The following is a 20,304-nucleotide window of genomic DNA, read 5'->3' on the forward strand; positions in this document are numbered from 1 at the left end:
GGCATTGAATAGTTGCCGATGTGTAAAGCCGCTTTGAGTCCCCTTCAGGGTTGAGAAAGGCAGGGTAGAAGTGTTGTAAATAAATAATAAATAAATAAATAATAAAAGAAAAGTTAGACAACCCTTTTACTGAGGGATTGATTAATATATGGTTGTAATGTAAGAAAGTTCTTGCTCCACTTCCATAATCTCTGTGTTTATTTTTAGAACAGCAGTTTTTCAAACAGGAAGATGAATATAGTCAATTTAAGAGGTGAGAAGAAAAAGGAATATATACCATGAATGATTTATTTTCATCAGGAAATGGGACAATTAAAAAATTAAAGCCAATTAACCCATCTTGGTGGCAATTAATAGAAATAAATATATTTCAGATAAATATAATCAAAAAGGGAGCTCCATCCCTGAGAGTGTTAACATTATTTGAATTAATTTGTAATGATACATTGAACCAACCAAGGGAAAGTTTCAAAGGTATATCAGTTAATTCAGGAAGTACCGTTTGGAATATTACATGGATTGAAATTGATACGGGAATCGGAACTAGGGTTTAAAATAGAAGAGAAACAATGGGAGTTAATCTGGAAAACCCAACCGTGTAAATCAATTTCAGCACAAGTGCAAGAAAATACTTTTAAAATTATGCATAGATAGTAGTACTGTATTACCAACTTAAGCTACATAGAATTAATAATGAATTTCTAAAGGATAAAATGTGCGGAAATAGGGGATTGGAGTCACATGTAGCTAACATGCTCAAAGTACACAGATAATGGCATGAAGTTCTATCATGGATAAGCCAAATAGTGGGGGAAATTATAAACGTCGGGGGAGCTCTAGTATTGATTTCTGTATTTGAAATTAAGAATAAGAATTTGATAAATAAAAATCTTATATTGCTCATGTTATGTGCCACAGGACTTGAAATAGTAAGAACATGGGAAAAATAGGTAATTTATCAATAAAGAATTGGTTAAACAAGATTTGGGCTATAGCCCTATTGATAAAGTTAAAATATAAATTAAGATGAGCAAGAAGAGAAATAAAAGAAGATCTATTTGAATATACATGGAAGCCATATATTAGCTTCATGGGTGGAAGTAACGGTGTATTCAAACCACCAAATGACCAAGAAAGACTGTGAGTGAACAATTTGAATATATATTACAATAACTATATGTAATGGATGAAATTAGAATAAGTAAAAGTAATAGAACCAACAGAGCTGTGTTTTTATAATGCTACATGAATGATGTTAGAGTATGGGAGGGAACATACACCTGGGAATAGACAATGTAGTAACATAATTGTAGCATGCTAAATGTTTTGATATAAGTAAATAATGTTAAGTATTTTATTTTAAAAAGAAAAAGGAATACAAACTAAAATTAATTAAATGCTTTGCCTTCAATTAGGCTGCAACCATTGGCGTACTCCTCTAGAATACAAATAGCATCAAAATAAATAAGCTCTATTTCTACAATGTTAATTGTTCTCTATGCACAAATCTGGAGAACCAGTTTTGAGCGCTGATTCTGGAGACCATGGTTAAAATCCTAGGAAACCCACTGGATGACTTTAGACATGTCACAAACCCTCGGCATCACAGGAAGGAAAAGGAAAAGCCTCCTCTCAACAAATCTACTCAAGAAACCCCTATAATATGTTCATTTCGGGGTCACAGAAGTCCATTACTGCTTGAAACAACAAAACAATATAAAATTATTTCACTCCATCTGCAGACAAACCAACACATTCCTCAAAGCCGGTCATAATTAAAATGACTATCAAACCTCAATTTTGAACACAATCTTAAAAGACTACACAAGTTGAAAAAGTGACTAATAACATTCAGCCAAGATTTATTTTCTTTTTTGCATGGGAAGGCAAAACTTAAACTATTTACACAACCAAAGCCCCAGGCATGATAAGCCGAAATGTGCCTTACCACCAAATATTCTGACTTGACATGCATATGTGCTGTGAGTGCATACACATGAGCAAGTGTTTTTACAGTGGAAACTGTATGCCAGAAATAGGAACACGGCCGGAAGATGGGCAAAATGAGAAGATCATAGCCTTCTAATCTTATCACCAGCTGGGAGCCTAATGAACTAAATTTAAGACAGCCATTATCTCCAGGGAATTTTTAAAAAGCCATTGCTCATCTCCATGTGTTAATTAATTTAGATATATGCTTATTTAAAGTTGTCCACTGACTGTCCTTGAAGACTGTTTGTCATGAAACACTCAAGAAGGATGGAATGACACACAGTTGGCTTTCCACATTTCAGGATCTGATTACATTATGTAATATGATTTTTGTTCCTGGTTATAAATGTTTTTATCATATAAACATGAAAAAAGTTTATTAAACTGCAAAAACTTTGTTTTTGTGGGACATCCTACAGCACATTTTTCTATAGTTTTTCATTATCTTATAGAGTCTCAACCAATTTGCTGCCCTCTTTCAAAAAGCGATTAAAAATTCACCTATGCTCCCAGGCATATGAAGAACCTAACATCTGAAGCAGATTATCTGCTTTGAACAGGATTATATGGCAGTGTGGACTCATATAATGTAGTTCAAAGCAGATAATGTGGATTATCTTTGATAGACTGGATTATATGTCAGTGTAAATCCAGCCTAGGAAGAAATCTTGAAAGTAACCAGTTCTAAATAATGCAGTCACTCAAAAACTAGTAATGTATTGAGTAATGTATTTCAGCCACCCATAACTGCACAGTACTGAACTGCAGCACTTGAAGTGGTGCCAAACTGCATTCATTCTACAGTGCAAATGCAATTCAAAGTGACTTGCTCAAGCTCAAGGTGTCTCAAGGTGCATCTACACACTGTAGAAATAATGCAGTTTGATAGCACTTTAACTACCATAGTTCAATGCTGCGGAATTATGAATGTTGTGGTTTTTTAAAGATCCTTAGAGCCCTTCCACACAACCATATAACCCAGAATATCAAGACAGAACAACCCACAATATTTGCTTTGAACTGGAATATCTGAGTCCACAATGTCATATATCTCAGTTCAAAGCAGATAATGTGGGATTGTATTCAGCTGTGTGGAAGGGGCCTCAGCCTACTCTGCCAAAGAGTGCTGATGCCTCACCAAACTACAATTCCCATTAAGGCAGGGACTACAGCTGGCAAGATAAAATTGTGGAATTAATTCCCATCTGAAAAGCATAGTGTGATAAATAAATTTGGGTTGCATCTACACTGTAGAATGAATGCAGTTTGGCACCACTTTAACTGCCTTCGCTCAATGCCCTGGGATGTTGGAAGGATGAGGTACCAGCAGTCATGGACAGAGAAGGCTAAAGACTAGGGGCCCTTCTATACTGTCATATAATCCAGAATATCAAGGCAGATAACCACATTATCTGATTTGAACTGGATTATCTGAGGCCCCTTCTACACAGCTGTATAAAATCCAGATTATCTGCTTTGAAGTGGATTATATGGTAGTGTAGACTCAGATAATCCAGTTCAAAGCAGACAATGTGGATTATCTGCCTTGATATTCTGGATTATATGGCAGTGTGGAAGTGTCCTAAATCTACAATGCTATATAATCCAGTTTAAATCAGATAATCTGGATTTTATACAACTGTGTATAAGGGGCCTATAACTCCCAATATTTCATGGCATTGAGCCAAGGCAAATAGTGGTATCAAACTGCACTCAGGCCGGGTCTACACTGCCCTATATCCCAGGTCCTTTCCACAGAGCTGAATAAAATCCACATTGATCTGGAATATATGGCAGTGTGGACTCAGATAACGCAGTTCAAAGCAGATATTGTGGGATTTTCTGCCTTAATATTCTGGGCTATATGGCTCTGTGGAAGGCCCCCAGATTATCTTTTTGTCCCAGATTATCTGGCAATGTAGACACAGGCCCCTTCCACATAGCTGAATAATAGCCCACATTATCTGAGTTGAACTGGACTATATGGCAATGTGGACTCAGACAGCCCAGTTCAAAGCAGATCTTGTGGGATTTTCTGCTTTGATGTTCTGGGTTATATGGCTGTGTGGAAGGGCCCTGAGGACCCTTCTACACTGCCCTGTAAAATCCTATAATATCTGCTTTGAACTGGATTATTCAGTAGTGTCATTTTAGATCATCTGGTTCAAAGCAGATAATGTGGATGATATGCTTTGATAATCTGGATTATATGACAGTGTAGCTCCAGCCTCAAAGCAGATAATCTGGGATCAGATCCTGGGATAAAAGGGGTCCTTCCACGCAGCCCTATATCTCAGAAGGCAGAAAATCCCAGATTATCTGAATGTGGGCTCAGATAACCCAGTTCAAAGCAGATATTGTGGGATTTCCTGCCTTGATATTCTGGGATATATGACTGTGTTGAAGGGCCCAGGACAGTGTAGATCCAGCCTCAGGGACCTTATATATGGCCATATAATCTAGATCAGGGGTCCCCAAACTTTTTAAACAGGGGGCCAGTTCACTCGTTGGAGGGACGGACTATAGTTGGCCACCAAGCAATAATAATGATAATAATGATGATAATAATAATAATAAAGAGGGTTGGAAGAGACCCTTTGGGCTATTGAGTCCAATTCCCTTCTGCCTTTGAGCACCAAAAGCACAAGCAAAGCACCCCTGACAGATGGCCTCCCAGCCTCAATGATGATAATAATAATAATAATAAGGCTTTCGAATAACAATTATCAGCACTAATTATTATTATGTATGCTGGAACTCAATTGACAGACCCAGTCTTTTGGACTTGGAACATACCCATCTGTATTTTATGTGTTTTTATGAATGTCTGATGTAATTTAATAACTTTTTAATTGATTCACAATGTATTGTATAATTTTATATATGTGTTTTATTGTAAGCCGCCCTGAGTCCCCTATTAGGTGAAAAGGGCGGGATATAAATACTGTAATAAATAAATAAATAAATTATACAGTAGTCTCTCACTTATCCAACACTCACTTAGCCAACATTCTGGATTATCCAACGCATTTTGGTAGTCAATGTTTTCAATGCATTGTGAAATTTTGGTGCTAAATTTGTAAATACAGTAATTACTACATAGCATTAATGTGTAATGAACTACTTTTTCTGTCAAATTTGTTGTATAACATGTTTTGGTCAAATCATAACCTATTTTGATGTTTAATAGGCTTTTTCTTAATCTCTCCTTATTATCCAACATATTCGCTTATCCAACGTTCTGCCGGCCCGTTTATGTTGGATAAGTGAGACTCTACTGTAATAATAATAATAATAATAATAATAATAATAATAATAATAATAATAATAATAATAATTGGAAGAGAAGAAGAGACCCCTTGGGTCATTTAGCCCAACCCCCTTCTGCCTTTGTGCCGTGGGGGCCAGATAAATGGCTTCAATGGGCCGCATGTGGCCCCCGGGCCTTAGTTTGGGGACCCCTGATCTAGATTATAAAAATAGATAATCCGGGTTATCTGCTTTGAAGTGATTATATGAGTCTACACTGCCAGATAATCCAGTTCAAAATCTGGATTTTGTATGGCAGTATAGAAGGGGTCTCAGCACTGAGGCACCCACTTGAAGAAGGAAGCTTAGGGGAGGGGAGCACTTTGCACACCCTCAGAGGCACCCTTGTGGATCCCCCACGGGGTTGCTCCAAGGCGTATTTCCAACCCGGAAGGAACAAGCTTCCCAAAAGGAGCCAGAGGCGGGGTCCCTCCGCGGCCAGTCCTTGAGCCAGAGTTCCTTCTTGCCGGCGGGCCAGTCTCCCCTTGGAGCCGCGTGGGCGAGTGGGTAGTGGGTACCTCAATATCCACGGGATCCCGGCTAAGAACACGTTCCATGGCGGCTCAGCTGCCTCTTCGGTTCGGAGGGATTCTCTGTGCGGACGGAAGAGGACGAGAGCGGAACAGCTACGCCCCCAGTGGGCGGAGGCTAGGGAGGGCAGGGGAGGGAAGGAAGGCTTGGTGGACCTTGGCATCCGATCTGGGCAGCGTTCCCTTCTTCGCTGGAGAGAGGCAGGCAGCTCCGGTGGGGATGTATTCCTTCCGTGCCTTTCGAAGGGGAACGCCTGCCTTGCCTCTGAGCATGTGCAGAGTGCCTTTCGCTGACTCTGTTCCCCAAACACGTCGTTGTGGCCCTTTCTCCGTTTTTAACCCACCTTTGTATACAACAGACAGGTGGGTGGAAGGGCACAATCATAAAGTAGACTCTTAGAGCTCTTCCACGCAGCCGTATAACCCAGAAGATCAAGGCAGATAACCCAGTTCAAAGCAGATACAGTCCTGTAGATTATCTGACTCCACACTACCATGTGATGCAGTTCAATGTGATTTCTTACAGCTGTGTGGAAGGGGTCAAGGCCCTTCCACACAGCCATACAACCCATAATATAAAGGCAGGAAATCCCACAATATCGGCTTTGAACTGGACAGTGTGGACTCAGATAACCCAGTTCAAACCAGATATTGTGGGATTTTCTGCCTTGATATTCTGGGATATAGGGCTGTGTGGAAGGGCTCTTAGTTAACCAGAGTTCAAGAAACGGCAAAACATCAAAGCAATAACAGTGCACCCGCAAAGCTGTTTTGATGAGACAGCAAAACTTTGTAATAAGTTAGCCTTTATTTGCTTTTAATTGCTGTATTTTAATATGAGAATTAAGATGCAGGGCCAACCTTAAGAAATGGGGCCAGGAAGTGGAGTCCACCACAGTATTACAATGCATCCTGAGCCCTGCCACGTGCACAATGGAGGACCTTCTTATAGCAACACCAGAGTGGCCAGCTACTGGTCAAAGGACATTTAATATAATGCCAAGTTTTTAACTTTGTGTTTCTAAATACATTCCAACTGCCCCCTCAGTTCACTTCTGACACGATAAATAAATAAACAATATGAAAATTAATATCAAGACAATACAAAAAAACTTTCAGTTAGTCAAAACTCTCAAGCAACTTGCAAAAATTCAAGGAATATTTTAAAAATGGGTTTTTATAATACAGTAAAACAGTAAAACAATGTCACCATAAGTTTGTCCTTATTTGTCATGCTTTGGTCGGTTGAGTATGTTCTTATTGTATTTTACATGCTTTGTTTTATATGTTTATATGTTTTAAATTCATTTTGATGCTGTATTTTATGCTGTATTTTGGGCTTGGTCCCCATGTGAGCCACCCCGAGTCCCTCCAGGGAGATGGGGCAGGATATAAGAATAAAGTTATTATTATTGACACAAAGACATAGTATGACACAGCAAATGAGATATATATGCTGGATTTCGTATCACAAAATCATAAGTTGTACACTTTATTATTATTATTATTATTATTATTATTATTATTATTGTTGTTGTTGAATATTAATATCAGGTATAGTATTAGTACTATTTTTAATAATAATCCTAAGCAACCAGAAGGTACATTTATATGGCATCTACCAGACCCCCATGGATGCTGGTTAACTGAGAGTCTCCTGTATATCATCTCAGAGCTCATCTACACTGCAGATTTAATGCAACTTTTAACAGTACTTTAAAGCTGCTGTTGCTTAAGAATTCTTGGAGTTGTAGCTTCATCACATTGAGTTCCTTCAATACTCTTGCATGTAGTTAATCTGGCCCTGAGGACTTGGATTTGTTTAGAGCAGCCAGGTGTTTCCTATTTGGGGTTGCCAAATGTCTGCCATCTGTAATTGTAGGAAGGTACAGAGCCATGCCAAAATAAAAGTTGGCTAATTTATTTGGACTTTCCAGTTTAGATGTAAAATTGAAGAGATAACAGAGTGGAATTTAGGCCCCTCATTATCTGATTTGAACTGGATTATATGAGTCTGCAGTACCAGATAATCTGGAATAAGAAGATAATGTGGGATCAGATCCTGGAATATAGGGCAGTGTAGGCCTCTTCTACACTACCATATACAATCCAGATTATAAGCTTTGAAGTGGTTTATATGGCAGTGAAGACTTGTAATGTGGATTATCTGCTTTGATAATCTGGATTTTATGGTAACATAAAAGGGGCCATAGAAGGGGCCTTGGAAGGGAAAATGTTATCAAGGACTAGACCGAAATATTATAAAGATCCTCATTCTGTCTGGTCCTGAAAGCTAAACAGTCACTCCTAAATAATAATTGGATGGGAAATGGCCAATGAGGAGCCCCTGGTGGCACAGTGGGTTAAACTGCTGAGCTGCTGAACTTGCTAACCAAAAGATTGGCAGTTCAAACCCAGGGAGCGGAGTGAGCTTTCGCTGTTAGCCCCAGCTTCTGCCAACCTAGCAGTTCGAAAACATGCAAATGTGAGTAGATCAATAAGTACCACCTCGGCGGGAAGGTAAACGGCGCTCCATGCAGCCATGCTGGCCACAAGACTTTGGAGATGTCTATGGACAACGCTGGCTCTTTGGCTTAGAAATGGAGATGAGCACCAACCCCCAGAGTTGGACACAACTAGACTTAATATCAAGGGAAAACCTTTACCTTTACCTTTTATGGCCAATGAATACCACATGCTGAAGACTTGTTTTCAGAGCACTGAGCTGGCAAAACCACCTGAGTACTATTTGTCGAAGACAACCCTATGAAATTCATGTGGTCGCCATAAGCCGAGAGGCAATGTGAAGGTGCATACAAATACATCTCATGGACCAGCTGATAAGGCTTTGAAATAAAATTTGAATAATTTTCCTTGTTTAAAAGTTTTATTTCCTGTTTAATTGTGTGGTACATACTTTGAAAGTAGTTGCTATACTTCGGAAACTTTATTTTTGTGGCTGCCACAAACTATGTTGAATTGGTTGAGATTCTATGAGATACTCATTGAAGAACTATAGCAAAATGTGTGGCATGATGTCCTGCAAAAACAAAGTTTTTACAGTTTAATAAACCTTTTCCATTTTTCATGATAGAACCAATTAGGAAATAACATTTATAACCCAGGAACAAAAATAATGCTACACAATGTTATTTGTCTTAATTAAGTCTCATCCTTCCTTCAAGGACCTCAGGAAATGACACATAGGGTTTTTCTCCAAGTAGGCTTCACAGCCAATGAGTGATGTGGTTTAAAGTGAGAGAGGGTCATACAGTGAGGTTCAATGCCAAGTAAGGTTTATTAAGACTTGGCTGGTTTTATATGCCTTCTCAAGTCAGCTTTGACATATAGTGACCCTATAAATGAGAGACCTCTGAAAGGCCACGTTATTAAGAGCCCGCAAGTCTGGCAAACCCAAGGGCAATAGCTTCATTGTTTGAGCCAATCCATTGTCATGCCATCTACCTTTTTCTCTCGCTACTGTTTTAGTCTTTCCCCAGCCTTGTCATAATATTTCTCATGATAATTCTGAAGACTAATTGTTAAATTAATTAATCATTTCACAAAATCATAAATATGTTTACTCAAATAAAATAAACAATAGAAAGCTCATGATCATTATTAAGAATAGGCCACTCTAAATCCATTTTAAGATTCTCTGTTCATTACATTACATGCCTAATGTCTACCTCACAAATTCACCAGTTGTTGTTCCATTCATGCACCAACAACTCATCACTTCCTTTTCCATTCTAGCTCAAATCTGATCTTAGTAGTAGGAACTAGAGGGAGCCACAGTGGCGCAATGGGTTAAATCCTTGTGCTGGCTGAACTGCTGACCTGAAGGTCGGCGGTTCGAATCTGAGAGACAGGGTGAGCTCCCTTCTGTCAGCCCCGGCTTCCCATGTGGAGACATGAGATAAGCCTCCCACAGGATGATAACACATCCAGGCATCCTCTGGGCAGCATCTTTGTAGACAGCCAATTCTCTCACACCAGAAGCGACTTGCAGTATGTTCTCAAGTCACTTCTGACACAATAAAAAAGCAACTAAAGAAGCCCTATTGGACCAATGGGATTTACTGATATGTTGACTCGTCATTCAACAATTGATTTAATAGGCCTGCTGTATTTGGGACTTCACAATAGGATGCAGGCAAGGGACTACCATGTTGTCACCATTTCAGCTACTTGTGGACAATTTTGGATGTTGGAGTATTTTAGAATTCTGGATTAGTGATGCTCAACCTATATGTTCAAACATGACAATGTTACAAGCAAACTATGTGACAGTTAATATAGTTTATCTTCCTAAAAACAAAGAGACTTAGATCCATAAGTCTCTTCGCTCGTCGGGGGAGGCCCTCCTCTCACTCCCACCACTCTCACAGTCGGGGACGAGGGAGAGGGCCTTCTCCATCGTGTCCCCCCCGGCTCTGGAACTCGCTCCCCAGGGAGATCAGGCAGGCCCCTACCCTCCTCTCCTTTCGGAAGAGCCTGAAAACATGGCTCTTCCAGCAGGCCTTCGATAACTGATCCAGTAAGTCTGACCTGTTGCATTTCCAATAATAGTCCCGTATTTACGCCTCTTCCAGCACCTTGAAGGCAACAACAATTTGGATAATAGACCCCTTCCTGATGATTTTGACAAACTAGCACTTTGGCCCAGGTTCCTCCAGATTTTATCCAAGATTTTATCTTTTGTCCTTGTATGTGATTTTTATGACTTGTTTTTATTTTTATTTGATCTGTTTTATTGCTTTGTTTTATTGTTGTGGACTGGGCCTGGCCCCATGTAAGCCACCCCGAGTCCCTTCGGGGAGATGGGGCGGGGTATAAAAAATAAAAATTTATTATTATTATTATTATTATTATTATTATTATTATTATTATTATGGGACTAAATAATAATAATTATTATTTTATTATGACACAGCAAACAAGATAGATATGCTGGATTTCGTATCAAAAAAAATCACAAGTCGAACACTTCCCAAGTGTCTAGGACTATGTGATGTATTTTCGGATGATGCGCCCAGATCCCAGCAGGGTGGCCTTTTGCAGTTGGCAGATCGTAATTTTGTCAATGTCTATTGTTTCCAAATGCCAGCTGAGATCTTTTGGCACGGCATCCAGTGTGCCCGTCACCACCGAGACCACCTGTACTGATTTCTGCCAGAGTATTTGAAGTTCAATCTTGAGGTCCTGATAGCGACTGAGTTTTTCCTGTTGTTTTTCGTCAATGCGACTGTCACCTGGGATGGCAACATCAATGATCCAAACCTTTTTCTTTTCCACAACTGTGATGTCTGGTGTGTTGTGTTCCAGAACTTTGTCAGTCTGGATTTGGAAGTCCCACAATATCTTTGCGTGCTCATTCTCCAATACTTTTGCAGGTTTGTGATCCCACCAGTTCTTTACTGCTGGGAGGTGGTACTTGAGACATAAGTTCCAATGAACCATTTGGGCCACATGGTTATGCCTCTGTCTGTAGTCTGTCTGTGTGATTTTCTTACAGCAGCTGACGATATGATCAATGGTTTTGTCGGTTTCCTTTCACAGTCTGCATTTTGGGTCATCAGCTGATTTTTCGATCTTGGCCATTTGTTCTGGTGGCCTGCTCCTGGGTTGCAAGGATCAGGCCTTCTGTCTCCTTCTTCAGTGTCCCATTCATGAGCCATAGCCAGGTCTTCTCCTTATCAGCTTTTCCTTCAATTTTGTCACGGAACTTTCCATGCAATGTTTTGTTGTGCCAGCTGTTAGCTCTAGTTTGTAGTGCGGTTTTCTTGTACTGGTTTTTTGTCTTCTGTGCTTTGAGGAGTTTCTGATTTTTGACTTCAATCAAAGCAGGTTCTTAACTTTGCTTTACATATTCTGTCAGGGCATGTTCTTCTTCTTTGACTGCTTGTTTTACTTGTAAGAGTCCTCTGCCACCTGATCTTCGAGGCAGATATATTATTATTATTATTACTATTATTATTATTATTATTTTATTATGACACAGCAAACAAGATAGATATGCTGGACTTCGTATCACATAATCACAAGTCGAACACTTCCCAAGTGTCTAGGACTGTGTGATGTATTTTCGGATGATGCGTGCAGATCCCAGCAGGGTTGCCTTTTGCAGTTGGCAGATCATAATTTTGTCAATGTCTATTGTTTCCAAATGCCGGCTGAGATCTTTTGGCATGGCACCCAGTCAGGTATTCTCCTTATCAGCTTTTCCTTCCCTAACCCTAACCCTAACCCTACTCCTCAGCTGAGGCCTCTCTGGCTTGGTTGGACCTGCCGGTAGTTACACTACCGCCATCACAGCCCTCAGTCATCATTGGAGTAGTTAAGCCCCACCACCACATCCAGGTGGCACCTGCAGGGGGACAAATAATAATAATAATAATAATAATTATTATTATTATTATTATTATTATTCCTTGTGGTTTCCATATTTTAAATTTTTCAAGGTTTTTTTCATAATGTCCACTTTTCCTCTTAAGGGGAAAATAGGGAAATATCTTCTATCCCAAGCTTTAAAATTTCCAGAAAATTACACTTTAGGGATGACAGTAACACAGTTCAATTTCCATTAAAGTTTAAACTTTAATGGAAATTGAACTGTGTTACTGTCATCCCTAAACAACAGCACTGATTATGAATGCATCTTACTACTTTAACATGCAAACCACAAACCCATTGGTATGGAGTTGGGATTTCTGTCATGTATGTGTATATTTATGAATTTGACAATCTAGGATAATGCAATGTCTCCTCTTTTACTTTTTTTCTCATTTTTGCATATGTTAAAAACCTTAAAGTACATTATTGAAGGAAGTATTCTGTTAGTCTGGTGTGTTTCCTCCTGCCTTCCAACATTATCTGGAAAAAAACCCACAAGCATCTGTGATATTGTGAGAGCTGGCTGAATGATAATGCCATCTTTTAGGGACATTACAATCATATTTACAACAGCAAGCAGTGCTCAGGGCACAAAGTTAATACGAAAACCATTTTCCAATTGCCATTAAAAGTCTTGGTGTGTGCAACCATTTCCTGTCTTAATCTGTTTTGCATCTCAAATCAGACTGAGTGCATTCATTTCTATTGTAAAGCTTTTTGCAGAATTGCTCTCCCTGCATTTGCCTGTCACTCAGATTCATAATCCGTTCTTCCTGAGAGTTTCACCATCTGATGTGTAAACTGTGAGAGAATCTTTTCAAATAGTATATCCATTCATTCTGTGCAAAGCTCATAAAGTTGCTGTTTCAAAGGAATTAATTACAATTATCATCCCAAACAGCCTTACAAATGATAAACCGTTATAGTTACCATTTTGAAAGTAACTTGCCATTTCTCATGAGCATACTAAACAGTTCCCTTTTGGTTAAAGATACTTCTGCATGCTACAGTGTCTTGGCCTGTTGTTGTTTATTCGTTCAGTCGCTTCTGACTCTTCATGACCTCATGGACCAGCCCATGTCAGAGTTCCCTGTTGGCCATCGCCACCCCCAGCTTCTTCAAGATCAAGCCAGTCACTTCAAGCATACATCCATCCATCTTCCTTTTTCCTTCCATTTTCCCCAGCATCATTCTCTTCTTCAAGCTTTCCTGTCTTCTCATTATGTGGCCAAAGTTCTTCAGCTTTGCCTCTAATATCCTTCCCTCCAGTGAGCAGTCGGACATTATTTCCTGGAGGATGGACTGGTTGGATCTATGGGGAATACCATTGCATTAACTATGCGGACCGTCGTTGCCAGTGTGATGTCTCTACTCTTCACTATTTTATCGATGTTGGTCATTGCTTTCCTCCCAAGAAGTAAATTTCTGATTTCCTGGCTTCAGTCTGTGTCTGCAGTAATCTTTGAGCCTAGAAATACAAAGTCTGTCACTGCCTCCACATTTTCTCCCTCTATTTGCCAGTTATCAATCAGTCTAGTGGCCATAATCTTGGATTTTTTTAAAAATTAACTGCAACCCAGCTTTTGCAATGTCTGCATTCGCCTTGATTATAAGGCTCCTCAGCTCTTCCTCACTTTCAGCCATCAAAGTGGTATCATCTGCACATCTAAGGTTGTTAATATTTCTTCCAGCAATTTTAACTCCAGCCTTGGAATCCTCAAGCCCTGCACATCGCATGATGTGTTCTGCATGCAAGTTGAAAAGGTAGGGTGAAAGTATACAGCCCTGTCATACCCCTTTCCCAATCTAATACAAGCCAAAACTAGAACATAGTCAATATGCAAAGAGATCTAGGGCAACTTAGGGCCCTTCCACACAGCCATATAACCCAGAATATCAAGGTAGAATATCCCACAATATCTGCTTTGAACTTATCTGAGTCCACACTGCCATATATTCCAGTTCAAAGCAGAAAATGTGGGATTTTATTCAACTGTATGGAAGACGCCTTGGAAACAGAATTGGGAGAACGATGTTGAGGGCACAAACATTAATAGACTGATGGTGGTTCTACACAGACACTTTATCCCAGGGCTAATCCAGAGTGTCAAATTCCAGATCTGTCCCAGGATGGTCTTTACTGTTAGCTATCAGGCTGCTGCAGAGGTAGGAGGGAGTCCTTACCATCACTGTGAAAAAAAGAAGGAGTCCTGACCATCCAGCATGCCAAACCCACTGGACAGTCATCTTTATCAATGTCACTCCAGTTGATGAGTGATGGCCAGCAACCAAGTTGTATCCAGAAGCCACTTCTACAATGAATACAACAAGGGGACAGTGAGTGCCATTCTGTTTCTCTGGGCACCCAATCCCGGAAATATGGGATGGCAGTGCAACCATTAAGTGCCCTTGACCTGTGTTAACCTAAATTAGCTTTGTGTGTCATTTGGTCACCAGGTAGCTGCTTCACTCCCATGTTGGGATAAAGGGTCTGTATAGATATGCCCAGAGTCTACTTCTTCAGATTTCTTGTGATAGTTGTTACCCTTCTCAGTTAGTGAAAGGATTTTAAAAAACCCAAAACACTCTTACATTGGAGAGTGAATATGTCATTTGTTAAGGTACAATCATAACCTAGGCCCCTTCCACACTGGCCCTATATCCCAGGATCTTATCCCAGATTATCTGATTTTCCCAGATTATCTGGTAGCAGAGACTCATATAATCCAGTTTAAAGCAGAAAATCTGAGATCAGATCCTGAGATACAGGGCAGTGTAGAAGGGACCATAATGTAGTTATGTCTTCATTAATGCGGAAAGAAATTAATCACAAGTAACTAATTACTTCATAGCCCTAGTTGGATGGTATTAATTAAGAATCTGGGCCAGATAAACAATCACAACTCATAAAATGCTGTATAGGGAGGAGTATAGGGGGGAAGAGGACAACGTTGAAACTTCTCTATAAAAAGTTAGATGGAGCTGGTCAAAGGAGTGTTATAGCACTCAGAAACAGTGACAGCCAGTTGCGGAGAGGAATGATAAGATCTGAATAAGTTTGGGAGCTGGAAATGTATTAAGCCAGTGATTCTCAACCTGTGGGTTCCCAGATGTTTTGGCTTGCAACTCCCAGAAAATTTAAAAGCTGGTAAATTGGCTGGAATTTCTGGGAATTTTAGTCCAAAACACTTGGGGACTCACAGGTTGAGAACCACTGTATTAGGCAAATGTGGGAAGTGCTGGGAGCTGCAGTTCTGGAACATGCGGGAGAGCAGCATGATTCCAGTCCTTGAAATAAATTGCCATGTGTGGTTATGGCCCTATTTAAAATAGTTTGTCATCTTATTGTTTACTTGTATATGATCAAAATTTCTTATCTCCTCTAAAAAGTTGCAATGTTTAAAAACTGCATCGTGACCTGAAACTGAAATATCCCAGCAGAAATATTTATCTTTTACATTTGTGGGCATTTGATTAACTCTGGTACTTTGTCAAAATAGATTGTTGATTAACATTTTCTTCTATCTGTTTTCTTTTTCTTGCTGTCTCCATCTAGTGTAATGTTCATTTCTGTTCTGCTTAGCCTTTCTTTGAGGAAATATATTCTTGCTCATTCCACTGTGGCCTTTGTAAAAGTTCTGCAGATCGATGCTGGTGCGCATGGCATCAATATTTTTAAATTCCTTTATATAGTTGGCCAAGGTAACCTGTCTTGCTTGATGTGATATCTCATTAGTATTATTTACAGGGCTGCACAAATCACTGTTATCTGGATTTTGGTATTAGATGCATAGTGGCCAACTTGTAAGTGAAAGTTGTGTCTTTCTGTTTAGATTACCATAAATTTGTTCACCACTTCACAGTTTCTTAATATCTTCAATATTATTTATTTCAATTATATAGTGACTTAGGCACAGAGACAGCAAGTGCTAATGGAGACAGACTATATGAAGGAACTTGTTGCAGGTGAGTCAACTTATATTGGGTCATACACAGGTAATTATGGGAGTTCACCAAAGCTAAAGGTGTCTCCATTTCCAGCTCTGAGTCACAATAACCAAACACCCAAAGGGAAAGTTTACCTGAACACAACCTCTCTACAAACCACCTCAGAGATTAAGATCTTCTGGGGAGGCTCCTGCTCTCAGTCCCACCACTGTCACAAGTGCGATTGGTGGGGACGAGAGACAGGTATTTCTCAGTGATTGCTCTTTGGCAACTTCCTCCCTGGTGAGATTAGATCAGCCCCTCCCTCCTATTCTTTAGAAAGATGGTAGAGACCTGGCTGTGGGACCAAGCCTTTGGGGTAATGCAATAATGGCAGCAATAGGAAATTTTACGGCTGACTTGTGATGGTTTTAAATAATGGTTTTAATGTGAAGATAACTGATTTTAGTGTTTATGTATGGTTTATTTTGTGTTCTGGCATTTAATGCTTGCTGTATATATATACAGAAGGGCAGAATATAAATGTTTTAAATAAATAAATGCAAAGACAGGTAAAATGTATGCCAACAATTCAAGGAAGATATTGACAAGCTATAATGTGTTCTAAGAAGGGTGACCAAAACAATCAACGGTTTGGAAGCCAAGTCCTATGAGGAATGACTTAAGGTTATGTTTAGCTTGGAGAAAAGAAAGCTGTACGGAGACATGATAGCCATGTTTAAATATCTGAAACAGTGTCACATTCAGGACAAGCTGTTCGGTACACTAGATCATGGAACAATGGATTCAAATTGCGGGGGGGGGGGGGGGGGAACCACCTAAACATTAGGAAGAATTTCCTGACTGCAAGAGCTGTTTGGCAGTGGACTATGCTGCCTTGGAGTGTGGTGGAGTCTCCTCTTGAGGTTTTTAAGCAGAGGCTGGATGGTCATCTGACAAGGGTGCTTCAATTGTGTGTTCCTGCATGATAGGGAGCTGGACTGGATGGCCCTTGGGGTCTCTTCCAACTCTATGATTCTATGAAAAAAATCCACAAGGGTGACAAGTCCTGAAAATCTGGTGGAATGAATGAATGTAGACAACAAGAACTCCCAATAGTTTATAGGGCAGGAGTCTCCAAACTAAGGCCATGACACGAATGCAAAGTCATTTACTCAGCACCAGGCCTGTAGCGGGGGGTGGGGGGGAGTTAGGGGTTCAACCCCCCCCCCAAATTTTTCAGGTTATAAAAAAAACCTGGTATACTCATGAATTTTAACTGGTTAACCAAATCCTCATACTAAATCTATGAGACGCAAAACATTAAGAGTCCCTCCAGAATAATCTGCATTAATTTCTTCAGATGCCACAGGGTGAGTTACAAAAGAACATACCAGAGGATAGGTAGTGACTTCCTCACCATGTATTTGTTGAATCCACTCCATATAATACTAGCTGTGCCTGGCCACGCGTTGCTGTGGCGAAGTATGGTGGTATGGGAAATAAAGTACTGAGGAATTGGTGGTAGTTAAGGTAAAGGGTAAAGGTTTTCCTCTGACATTAAGTTGAGTCGTGTCTGACTTTGGGGGTTGGTGGTCATCTCCATTTCTAAGCTGAAGGGGTGGCGTTGTCCGTAGACTCCTCCAAGGTCATGTGGGATGACTGCATGGAGCGCCATTACCTTCCTGCCGAAGTATTACCTATTCATCTACTCTCATTTGCATGTTTTTGAACTTTAGGGTTGGCAGAAGCTAGGGCTAACAGTGGGGGCTCTGTTCACTCCCCCAATTCAAACCTGAATGAATGCTGTAATTAGGGAAAATGATTAGCATGTAATGGCCTTGCAGCTTTAAAGCCTGGTGTTTCCTCCCTGAGTGAATTTTTTGTTGGGAGGTGTTAGTTGGCCCTGATTGTTTCCTGTCTGGAATTCCCTTGTTTTCAGAGTGGTGTTTTTTGCGATATTTTATGTGCTTCTACTGTCTGTGGCCCTCAGAAAACAGAGGATTTGCCAGACTTTGGTGATGGGAAGACTTTGTTGGGAGATGTTAGCTGGCCCTGATTGTTTCCTGTGTGGAATTCCCCTGTTTTCAGAGTGTTGTTGTTTATTTAGTGTTCTGATTTTAGAGATTGTATTGCTCTGTTTCATTATACCACATTAATTTTTATATATTCTGATTTTAGTGTTTTTGAATACTTGGAGGCAGATTGTATTCATTTTCACAGTTCACAGCAACACAATAATAATAATAATAGTAATAATAATGACCTTGGTAATACACACTGTTTCACTCCATTGTCAGCTTCCTTTCTGGAAGAATCCTTCCTTGGAAGGTGTTAGATGGCCCTGATTGTTTCCTTTGTGGATTTTCCAATTTTCCTGCTTTCAGAGTGTTGCTCTTTATTTACTGTCCTGGTTTTAGAGATTATATTGTTCTGTATTGTTCTATCACAGTAATTATTTCATATTACAGTAGAATCTCACTTATCCAACATTCACTTATCCAATGTTCTGGATTATCCAATGCAGTCTGTCTTTTAGTAGTCAATGTTTTTGTAGTCAATGTTTTAAATTCATTGTGATATTTTGGTGGTAAATTTGTAAATACAGTAATTACTACATAGCATTACTGAGCATTGAACTACTTTTTCTATCACATTTGTTGTTTAACATGATGTTTTGATGCTTAATTTGTATAATCATTACCTAATTTGATGTTTAATCGGCTTTTCCTGAATCCCTTCTTATTATCCAACATATTCACTTATCCAACGTTCTGCTGGCCTGTTTATGTTGGATAAGTGAGACCTTACTGTATATTTATAATCTTATATTATCTGCTTAGAACTGGATTATATGAGGCCCCTTCTACCCAGCTGGATAAAATGCACTGAAGTTTGATGGGATTTTTTGAAAACGAAGGAATGCATCTTCAACCTCTGATCTTAAATTCTGAATTGTAATCTTTTCTTTTCTATTGATTCCTATTTCCATTGAAATACAAGTACCCTTTATGGTTGCTTTAAAAGCATCCCATAAGATCTCTTCTTTTATTTGTGGTTGTCTGTTAAAATGAAAGAATTCTTGAATCTGCTGTTTGATGACCTGTTTATCATTTTCGTTAAAGGTTACCTTTGGGTTGAAAATCCATTTCCTTGGGGACTTTCTTCTTGGGATTCCTAATTTTAACAGGAGGGGAGCATGATCACCTGGCCAGTGATTTCCCACTTTAACCTCCCTTATTGGTTGTATATTGTTAATTCCAACTATTCCAGTCTATTGCAGAGAATTTTGTGTGCCTGTGGGAATAAAAGGTTGGGGTAGTTCCCTCCTCTCCTAATCTATTTTGAGCCTCTATGAGGTTCCATTTTTTAAAGTTTATTTTGCATTCAAGTCTGCCTGGATTCTGCCCCGTTTTTTTGGTTTGTTTATAGAGTTCCATATTAAGATCTCCCCCTATTATTGTATCTCCTATTGCTTGTTTTACTGAGAAACTAATTGGGTCATGGATCAATAATTAATAAAATTAATCATATAAGGATCAAAGAAACACAAAGGAAAATAATCACAAAATGGTATAGAACCCCCCTACAATTGGCTCATATAACGGGAAGTACCTCGAACAAATGTTGGCATAAATGTGGGGGAATAGGTTCATTCTCCCACATGTGGTGGGACTGTAGAAACATTCAAATCTTTTATAGCAAAATAAGAAAAGAAATGGAAGAAATTATAGGGAAAGAATTAATATGGGACAAAGCCAGATTTATGTCCCTCACAATAAAGGTAAGGGAAGTTAAAATGATACAATGATAATATATTGAATTGCTGTTCCAGGGGGGAGGGGGAACGGGGGAGGGGAGGGGGGTGGGAGTTACATTCCAAAGGATCGTTTAAAATGTCATTTAAGCATTACTTACTTTTGGTATTATGTATATTGAAATAAGACATGCATCGCTAAAATTTTGTTAATTGTTGGAATGTAATAAAAAATAAAATTTAAAATTTAAAAAAATGCACACTGAAGTGGATTATATGGCAGTGTGGAGTCAAGATAATCCAGTTCAAAGTAGATAATATAAAATTATAAATGGGTTATATAACTCTGTGGAAGGGCTTTGAGTCTACACTGCCATATAATCCAGTTAAAAT

The 20,304-nt window shown here is 39.3% G+C and overlaps 1 protein-coding gene across 4 annotated transcripts in view; it reads right to left on the minus strand.

Moving 5' to 3' along the window:
- Nucleotides 1-6,204, minus strand: part of dpyd (dihydropyrimidine dehydrogenase) — a 668,284-nt gene extending 662,080 nt beyond the window's left edge. The window contains exon 1 of one of the 4 annotated variants that reach the window (XM_062977979.1): nucleotides 5,820-6,184. In XM_062977979.1, the coding sequence (XP_062834049.1) occupies nucleotides 5,820-5,858 (39 nt within the window). In that variant the 5' untranslated portion in view covers nucleotides 5,859-6,184. Of the gene's footprint in view, nucleotides 1-5,819 lie in introns of all 4 variants that reach the window. The other 3 variants (XM_008109224.3, XM_003220086.4, XM_062977981.1) reach the window with 3 other exon arrangements.
- Nucleotides 6,205-20,304: the final 14,100 nt, after the last annotated feature.

Source organism: Anolis carolinensis, chromosome 4, assembly GCF_035594765.1.
Source record: "Anolis carolinensis isolate JA03-04 chromosome 4, rAnoCar3.1.pri, whole genome shotgun sequence".
Classification (NCBI taxonomy): domain Eukaryota; kingdom Metazoa; phylum Chordata; class Lepidosauria; order Squamata; family Dactyloidae; genus Anolis; species Anolis carolinensis.